The sequence below is a fragment of the Lasiosphaeria miniovina genome (assembly GCF_030549165.1).
Source record: "Lasiosphaeria miniovina strain SMH2392-1A chromosome Unknown B0T26scaffold_5, whole genome shotgun sequence".
In the NCBI taxonomy this organism is placed as follows: domain Eukaryota; kingdom Fungi; phylum Ascomycota; class Sordariomycetes; order Sordariales; family Lasiosphaeriaceae; genus Lasiosphaeria; species Lasiosphaeria miniovina.
In genome coordinates, this window is record NW_026848224.1 from 4170597 (window position 1) to 4180616 (window position 10020).

Below are 10020 nucleotides of genomic sequence, written 5' to 3' on the forward strand. Positions count from 1 at the left end.
CTGTTCAGTCGCAACCAATACCCAAGGTATCTTGACATGCGGCCTAGAGACGAATTATACTGACGGCAGCGAGGGGACGTACGAGAAAGTGCATGGGAACGAAACAGTTGCGCGATCAACGGTCTCTGCGAAGCATAGGCTCACAGACGAAAACAGTGAAGCAGGTAGGTCCGGTCCGCACGCCGCAGGCAGTCAAGAGAACTCTAGTTCTTCATTCCATCTTCTCAGCTAATTACTAGCAATTACCGTCAGACATCATCGCTCTCTCGTGGCAAACTCATGGCATCCAAGCGACACACAGGCACCATAGCGTGCTTCAAGCAGGCGGGAGAGCCTTGTAGCCCGACACCCAGCCCGAGTTGCCCCAAGCGAACTCGGTGACAGCGGTGCCGTCGGTGCCGTTCTGCAGATAGACGCGCAGGATGTCGAGCGGGATGGCCGCGACGTTGGACGCGGGGATGGTCGGCTGGCTGAACCCGCCGTCGTACCAGCCGCCGTTGCCGTCCCACGCCTTCTCCTTGATGTAGTTGTCCGCCGCGCCGTAGTACAGCCGGATCCCCAGCCCGCTGCCGCTGTCGCCCCACGACGTGACGCCCAGCGCCGTGCGCACCACCTTGCTAGAGAAGCTCAGCCCGCCCGTGTACCAGCCGCTACCGTCCCAGCCGCGCTCAACGACGTTCAGGTTGGTGCCCTGGAAGTAGACACTGACCGCCAGGGAAGCGGCGTTGGCCCAGTCGGTTAGTTGCTGGCTAACACACAACTAGTGACAATTCAAGGCTGGATGCACAACACGTACCGGATATGGATCGACGAGGTGCCCCAGCTGGTGGCGGCGATCTGGGTGCCGGGCAGCGCAGCGCCCAGGTTGCTGCCCTGAGACCAACCCTTGCCATTGCTGTCCCCTGTTGTTTTGGACGGCACCCGGTCGATTAGATGGCATTTTAGGCGTAGATGGACGGGAAGACAGAAGTCACGAGAGCAAACATACAGACGTATTCCTGGATGGTGTTGTTGGCGATCTGGGCATAGACACGCAGCACGGCGCGGCCGCCGAGGAACACGGCAGAGACGCCCGAGTAGGGGGCCACGTCGAAGCCGGCGCTGCTGAGGTTGCCGTTGTACCAGCCCTTGCCGGCGTCGTACGCGTGCTCCTTGAGCTTGTTGTCGGCGCCGATGTAGTACACGCGGATGTTCTCGAGCCCCAGCGACGTGGCCGCTACCGGCGTGCCGATCTTGCCGACGGCGATGGTGTTGTTGGCCTTGCCACCGCCCCACCCGCCCTCGTACTGCACCTCACGGATGCCGCCGTCGACGGCCGTCTCGTAGACGCGAATGTGGGCGTCCTTGCGCACGGCTGCCAGACCAGTGCGGATGAGGATTTCAGTGACGGCCGACATGATGAATGGTTGGTTGGCTGGCTGGCTGGCTGGTTGTGCAAATGGACTTGGATAGCGAAAGGCGTTTTCTGTGCGTTTTCTGTGCGATTTCCTTGGTTTGATGATACAAGACGGACCAGGCGAGAGAAGAAGAGAAGGAGGCTCTATTTATGTATGTTTGGCCGTCTCGGGCGTCAACTCGCCAAGTGTGCGTACTGTCTCGAGGTGAGCAAGGCCTTCCTGTCTTTTTTCCTCTTCCTGCAGCCATGTACTTCTTTCCCCGCTTCTAAGCATCTGTTTGCGTGACACTTCGTTGTCGCTCACGACTCCGGTGTTCAGTTCGGGACCTCTTCGCACATCAACTTGACACAATTCGTGATCCGCCTTCGGAAACACGTAACAAGACGACAGACTTCAGGCCGCAAACCCAGCCAACCACAGGCTACCGGCAGCACATAATTGGGGGAGGCATCTTCGTCCATCGGGAAGAGCGAGGGACGCACCCGGCCTCATCGAGAACGACTCAGCCAGCCTCCTCCGAGCGCTGTCAATAAGTTATGTAACTGAAACTAGGTGATGGGTCAGTTCCGCGCTCGTGACACCCAACCCCGCTGACGCAACTGCCTGGGGTCAATGTTTATGATGATGCCTTACAGCTAACTTTTCGGGCTCCGGACTCCGGGTCGACGGCGTGTAACCGCCGGGCGGACACGCGATTGGCTGACCCCGCTCGGAATTTTCGGAGACGGCCCAAACAAGGGCGCGACAGGCCCTTCGGGAAAATGAGCGGGGTACAGCTGCTTGTCTTACCACGGGGATCAACTGTACAGGTGCCAGGAAGCAAGGGGCGGAAGGGGTGGCCGAGCGCAAAGCCCAAGGGAGTGGAGGTCCCGGGGCTCTCCGGCCTCGGCCGCGCAACCTGTCGGGTAGAACGGTCTAGACTGTAAACGTAGCGACACTATGAGTTGAGATAATGACGTGCAGTCGCCACGGGATTCTAACCCTCGAAGATTTCCGTGCAGCGGACACCCTGTCGGAGAAGGACCGGGGAACCTTCTGAAGAGCCCGGAGGGGACGAGAGGGCAACACGACATCGTATAGGCCGAGTAGGCCAGAATGAGAGACCTGCGAGACGGACAGGGTTCACCAAGGTTGACGGTACAGGTGAGACACTCGAAATTTATGGCCTGTTCTTCTCGGACCGGGCGACTGCGCCATCCAAAAATTGAACACGGAAACTATGAGCACCAGGCAGGTACCTACCCAGTTCCCTAGCGCTGCCCTCATGACATGCACCGTGATAAGGTTAGATCATGTACAAAACTCAGAGCGACAAGTGCCGTCCACCCTTCTATTCAATACAGCTTCCATACATACGTATGCAAATCCTCGCAAAAGCTATCTATATGCCTATGTGGGCCGTCCAAATGCATTGCTGGGGGTATATATTCATGATGAGTAGCAAATCACGGCTGCTGGCAGGTGCCTAGATTTATTAGAGGGGATGTGAAGGACTTTCCATGTCGCCGCATCAGGGCCCTTATCAGATAATGTTTATTGTCGGTAGTCAGCTGGCATGGCTGCCTTAGTTTCTTCCCTATCCCAACGGCAAGTCAGGCTTGCTGGGTGCCAGGAGACTGCTGGCGTCCAAGCTCCGAAACTGGCACTCCGAAACTGGCACGCTGTTTTTGTTTTCCTGCCTGCCAGTTGTCAACTCCCTGTGTGCGCGGCAGACGGCATTGAGTCTAGCCAGCAGCCATCAACAAAGGGCTGCCATGCAAAGCGATATTCCACATGCAGGTACCTGATCGCCGCCTTTGTCATTGGCGACGGTGGCTAGCAATATACTAAGGACAACGCACAAGCTAGAGTCGACTGAGTTAATCACTTCCTCTCCAATCCTTTGTTGAATATAGTGGTGTTTGATATTTTACCTTAACTGATCCCAGAGAGAGCGACCGTGAAGGTAAAACTCGATTAGCTGTGAATGCAAGCTCCATATCTGTCCCAAGCATTGATGCAACAACACTCTCAGTCATTGAATGCAACAACACTCCCAGTCATGATCTACGATTTGGCTACTCCCTTTTACATACGACTATAGGCACTGGAAAACTCGGGAACCCGTCCGCTCTCCCCTGGATAACCCAGCGACCGCGATCTTAGTTGTCAGAGTTAGCGACAGTTTTATTTACCAGAGTCGTAGACCTACTACTAATCAGATATACCCAATCAAGTCACTATTACCTACCAACAACTCAGTCCCATCCACAACTTACGTAAGCTAGATAAATAAATAATATATCTCTCTATTTATAATATATACTCTCTACTATATAGCTGTAAGAGAAGGCAGGTACGCCTGATCAAGGTGGTCACAATGAAGGCAATAGGAAGGTGAGCAATGACTGGTATTGGCGTAACACTTCAACCTGGCCCTCGCAAAGGAAGGTGGGCGAGGGTCACTGTTTATATATAGCATGTGTTCAATCTGGCACGTGCCTGTGGAGGCTTGGTGCCACAGTGTGGCGTCAGGGGGCTTGGCCAGCTGGTGGTAGCTGGGCCAGTTGGTGACAGGTGGTAGGCGCGCACAGGGTGCGCGTGTGCAGGTGCTTGGGGTGCTCTTTCCTTACAAATAGATATTATAGTGTCTTCGACCTACGATTCCCTTTTACCGGGCATTTTTTTCCTTGTTCTAGTGAAAATTTAGTACGTGTTAGATCGAAAAGGGCTTAGTTACGGGGCTTAGTTACGGGGCTTAGTTACGGCTGAAGGGAAGACCGTTATCTAGCGCGGTACCTGACAAGTTATCTCAGTAAACTCGGACGTTTTTTTCCAGGCAAGGGGGGGGGGGTTGGAAGTGGCTTCACCACCACTCGGTCAGGTATCAATTGAATGGCCCACTTCGTGGGCCGGATGGGCGGCTGGACAAAAGTCCACCCATTCTATGTGTAAATTTGTCCCGCTAGCCCAATTGAGTATTAAGATTCCAGGACCCACATTTTTGCGCAGAACGCCTGGAAAAGACGTTTGAGAGCAGTGTCCGATTATTGGCCTAACGCGTCGCCCTGTCATACAAATCGGGGGTGTCCAAAGAATTGAACTGCGAATAGCTTCATCAGCACAACCACTATTGTAAAATATGTCTGAGGATGTTCAGAATGAGGGCATCACTGTAGGCTTGGTTTGAGCGAGATAACTTGAAAATTGCCTATTTTGGTACGACTAGACCTTCAAAAGTTAACGCGTCACGCTTTTCATCCGACTTGGTGACCCCATGCCAAAAAAAACAACCAAAATAGCTGTGCCTGTAAAAGTTTAATGCCGAGAATCCTCTGCTTCCTGAAAACCTCAGTGTGTAATTTTCTTTCTTTCAATGTACTTTTTGCTCGTATACCAGCCTCGAACGCTCTAAAATGGCCTCTCCAGGCGATCTAGAGCTCATCAAAGCGACGATATGCTCCACTACTGGCCACGAAAATGCCCGCGAAGGTCAGGTAATGCGGTCGCTCAATTGGTCTTCGAAAATGCCGACACGATGCTCGCGCGGCGACGGGTTACGGCAAAAGCGCAGTTTTGCAATATGCCTCGTGTCGGCTAGGCAAGTATCCTCTTCCAGCCATCTTTGTAGTGCGATGAATGTAGGCACGCGCATGCGAATGCTTCCCTATAACCCAAAGTCGGTTCGACCGAGGAGATACGGGGTTTTGAGGTGCCTCAGCTTTCGTAAAGGCTGTAGGGGGGACGAGGGGGGGGGGAAGGGTCTAAACTTGAGATCACAGTCGCGATAATAGCAAGAAGCATAGCGACAACAGCGTCGACTCCCGGTCGTCTTCAGCGCTACCGGTGCGCCTCTACAGCTCCACAGCTATTCTTCAGGATCAGGGGATTGTAGAGCAGTTGTTAGAATACAAATAACTTCAATTTCAAGGTCAATACCAGCTCAGGGTGGGCGAAATATTATCGCTGGGGCAACGATAAATATCGCTTATCGCCGATAATCGTGCGATATCGTCGATAAATATCGATAACATTGATAATGCTTAGTCAGCTATCAATCTATCTCCGCCTCAACCTCCACAACTCGTTCTCGAATACATCCTGGCTCCCCCGTAAGCCCTGACCTAATCCAATGCTTCAAGCATTCAAGCATTTCCACTGTACTTTCTCCTAGTCGCATTCTTTCCCACGTTATCGTACGACGAGCCCCAGAAAAGACCCTTTCCGGCTCAGCACTCATTGCCGGGATTGATAGGATGTTGATTGCCAATTGAGATAGCTTCGGCCAGCGTCTTCGTTGATCTATACGGAGCCACCAATAGAGAGATGATCCTTCGATTTGACGAGGTGGCTCTGACAAGTACTCTTCAAGTTCATCTTTGCTTGGTGGCCTTGGAAAGTTCTCAAGACCTCGCATTAAGGTATCCAAATCATCATTCGGATTCGGATTCTGATCTTGGCTCCTCTCCTTCTCAATCAGAAGAGCTGACTGTGGTTTATTTTCTGCTCCTTTGAAGTTGATCCAGAGCGTTTTGACCGCTTGGATTGCTGGCTTGACCCATTTTTTCTCCCAATTATACTTGAGATATTCAGTCTTCCTCGAAGGATGGAAAAGAATCGCAGCAGCATAATACGGAGTATCTTCCGTTTTGGCATAGTATTTGTCGAAAGTCTGCCAGCTCTTTTGGATTCGTTGAGAGATAAAGGGATTAGATTTGAAGGTTTCCTGGCTCCTCCTATAATGCTGAACCAACGCATCTATAACAAGAAGAACTCGGTCGATTGTTGCATGATCTCCCTCAGTAGTTTTTGTTGCTGAATAAAACGGCTTAAGGAAGGATTGGATAAATCGAAGAATCTCCCAATCTTGCGGAGAAAGAAAGTCAGACTTCAGCTCTTCGTACCAAGCTTTCGAATAGGTATCAAGGGCTGATTCCTTTTCCAGTGCAACTCTTAACATCTCGTACCAGCTATTCCACCTTGTGCTATTATCGAGAGGAATATTCCGGCCGGCAAGAGTTTTAAACTGATTCGTACGAGAGACTGAACCACGGATGTGGATGACGATATTATGAAGCTTTCCAAGGGGGCCGATATTGCGAAAGAAGCCCGATTCGAAATCTTCTTCTTCTTCATCCTTTTGGAAAAGAAACGCTTGGACTGCTAGGTTAATAATATGCCCCGTACATCTGATTCGATTCCCTGACGCCTTCCAATAGAGGCCTTCTTCTTCAAACTTCGAATCGAGAAGTAAACAAAGTTTGTCATTAGAGGTAGCATTATCGCCGATAAATGCCCCAATCTTGTGATAGATTCCGAAATCCTGAAGAGTTTGGAAGAGAATATCGTGCTGGACCTCAGAGTGGTGTGAAGGAATAGAAGGTAGAGCGATTAGGGCGTTGACTAATTCCTCGGTTTCGAAATCCACAAATTGAGCACAAATCCCTAGGAATAGCTTGTGATTTGGAGAAGTCCAAATATCCAGAGCAAGGTGGATTGTTGAGAGCGCTGATTGGAGCTTCTTCCGTAGAATATCTTTATGAAGATTGAACGAGCTGCTAATCCGTAGTTTAAGCGTCGAATGTGATGAGATAAGACTCTGAGCCTCAGGATTTAGCTCCTGACAAAAGGCACGAAAGAATGGGCTCTCGATAATCCGGAAGGGAAGATTTTGGGTGACAATCATAGCAACAAGGGCTTCATTGAGGGTTTTCTGGTTGAGAATCTTCCTCATAACTCGGGTATCCAATTCAGAAGTCTGATCGATTTCCGATGCCTTGTTGTATAAGGAATGAAGAGATTGAGATGCCGTACGAGATGGGGCTTCGAGGGTGATAGCATGCTTGCGAAGGTGAAGTCGTACATTCGTGGTGCTTTGCCCAAACCAAGGGCAGTATTGGCAATAGTAGAGACGATTTTTGCCTTTGTGTGAAGGCTCAGTCGATAGTGGCTGTCGAAGATGATCATGTAGACTTGACTGAATAGTTTCTTGAGATACCAGAGATTCCTCGGTATCTTGTGTCGAGGGAGTGGACATTTTGTAGTTGAGCCACTTTCGTAGCTATATTACAAGGCGTAGCCGATGAAGATGATGGTGTCGCAGGCGCACGGGCCCCGCCAACGTTGTCGGCCAACCTCGCTCGCCAGCCAATTTCCGAAGGGCGGGGCCCTTCGGAATACCTCTGGTTAACGCGTCGTTTCTGCGGCCCCGCTCCATTTCGACGCGATTTCTTGAAGGCCTCACACCCCTGCGCGCAGTACGCCGACCTTCAAGATACCTGCGTGACGACTTACACGCGATGGCTGCTGCCCTGACCTTCGCCGCCCTGCCCACGCCTTCGGCCAAGGTCGAAAATAACGCGTGGGATCAAGACCCTGGCGTCAGGGCCGTTGTTGAGCAGCTCCTCCTCGATCAGTCACTCCACCAACCGAGGAATACGACGAGGGCCTACGCGCCGAAGCAACAAGAATGGAGAGACTGGTGCGCGGCACGTTATCCGCCTATTCCTCCAGGCTGGTCGGCCTGGGTCCCCTGGGATGGCTCGCCCCTGCCGGGTGATCTCGTTGACGAAGGGAAGCTTCTGTTATTTATGACGGCAATCGCAAAGCGGGCGCCCCGTACGGGGAAAAGGCTCACGGCGGAGCAGAAGCGACAGGCTGCCGCCGCACAGCTCGATCCTGACGAGTCTGATTATTACGAGCCAGACTTAGATGGCGAGGGCTTTCTCTCCTCACGGCTGAAGCTCCAATACAACTCTGTAAGGAGCTATATCTCAGCTATCCAACGTCTCTACGAGGAGCAGAAAACACGGGGCCAGAATCCAGCACCGCGGCCCCAAGGCATCGCTCTCAAGGCTCTTAAAGGGAATATCCTCCGCCAGACTTGGGCACGGAAGCGGAGCGAGCGAGCTGATCGGGGCGAGGGTACGATTAAGGACGCATACCTACCATTACAGATCCTCGATCACACTATTATCGTCTGGCAAGAGCGGAAGGCTATTGGCTGTGCATTCCGAACGCAAGTCGACTTCCTCCTTGGAAACCATATGCTTCTACGATCAAGTAATCGCCTCCCGATCGAGCTCCCTGACTGTTTTTGCCTCGACCTCCAGAACGAGGGCATACAGAGGTCTCAGGATCCGTATCCGACCAAGGCCCTTGTCATCTTGATGCGCCAAGGGAAGACAAACCAGCATGGACGGATGGAATACGGTGCCGCTCTCCGCCACCGAGATCCGATGGCCTGCCTTATAAGCGCCCTTGCTTTTTGGTTCTTTTGGCGCTGGCAGTGTGAGGGTGAGCCGTTCCCACGGTTTACTCAGAGCCAGGACTGGTACGATATTAAGGTCCTCCGCCAGTCGAAGGAAAGCCTAGTTACTCAGCTCTCTCCACAAACAGCCAATTCCTGGACTAGGCGGATTTACGAGAAGTGTGGTATTAATACCTCGAAGGCCTCACATGCGCCTCGTATAGCTAGTTCTCAGAACGCAGACCTCGCTGGTGTATCAGAGGCTAGTATCCGTCGTGCTGGCCGCTGGACTAATAGCGACCAGATGACTGGCTGTTATCTAACTATTACAAACCACTCGACTGTTAGGGTCGTCTGTCTGTAAGGGAGCACGGGCTCCACAGAATGCTGGGGTTGGTAATTATGAAGATAGAACAAAGGGCAAGCTCCTATCGCGCGGGTAATACAGTCAAATCGGAATGCCACTCAAAGTGTATGAGTGCAGTGAATGTGTATTGCTTGCTTGAAGAACCAAGCAAGAACTACCTAAGACCGGTGCCACGGTCATCGTATATATCTATCTAAGCTGGGCCAATTGGAGCGTTGCTCTGTTGCTCTCTGACAGAGCTACAGAGCGTTGCTCTGTTGCTCTCCGACAGAGCTACAGAGCAGCCAACCAAACCGTTGCTCTGTTGCTCCCCGACAGAGCTACAGAGCAGCCAACCAGACTGTTGCTCTGTACTCCACCGTGCAGAGCAAATGCGGGCCCTTCTGCTCTGTTCTCCACCGAACAGAGCAACTGTGGGTCCAAGCCCCTCCTTTAACGTGACTAGCCGAGGCGGGTCCAGCCACCCCTGCCCTGCTTCCCAACCAGTACGAACAGGGATTCGTGACACTAACCTCCTTACCACGCGAGTTTATGAGGGCAACTGCCGATTTCGATCCCGACTGGCCAGGCGCATACTATATCCCACGAGCTACCGTTATACCACCACCTGGCCTAATCGCTGCAATATGGCCTGAGGTGGATAGTTGGAAGGCCAGACTTGAGTCCAGAGAAGCAGAGCAGAACAAGGCCGCTGGGGCATTTCTTGAGTTGCTTGACTGGCTACGCCTTATCCTGCTTCAATGTAAGAGAAGGTAGGTACGCCTGATCAAGGTGGTCACAATGCAGGCAAGAAGGTAGGGGAGCAATGACTTGTATTGGTGTAAGACTTCAACCTGGCCCTCGCAAAGGAAGATGGGCGAGGGCCATTGTTTATATACCTGCTCAGGGGTTCGGCCCGGGCATCAGTCTGCGGTCGTGGCGCCACGGCGTAGCGTATGCCAGCTGGCAGTGTTCTAGCCAGTTGGTGACAAGTGGTGGGCGCGCACCCTGTGCGCGCAGTTGGTGTTTGGGGTGTCCTTTTCCTTACA

The 10020-nt window shown here is 52.3% G+C and overlaps 2 protein-coding genes across 2 annotated transcripts; one reads left to right on the forward strand and one right to left on the reverse strand.

The window, feature by feature from the left end:
• Positions 1-316: 316 nt before the first annotated feature.
• On the reverse strand, positions 317-1397 carry B0T26DRAFT_650398 (fucose-specific lectin; the record flags this gene model as incomplete). The annotated part of the gene is made up of 3 exons (XM_060438176.1): positions 317-704; positions 797-895; positions 985-1397. 3 exons carry the CDS (start codon positions 1395-1397, stop codon positions 317-319), a joined length of 900 nt encoding a protein of 299 aa, XP_060294972.1.
• Positions 1398-9772: 8375 nt separating this feature from the next.
• On the forward strand, positions 9773-10020 carry B0T26DRAFT_718017 (uncharacterized protein; the record flags this gene model as incomplete). The annotated part of the gene is made up of 1 exon (XM_060442355.1): positions 9773-10020. A coding segment is annotated over exon 1 (223 nt), but the record flags the coding sequence as incomplete, so codon positions are not given.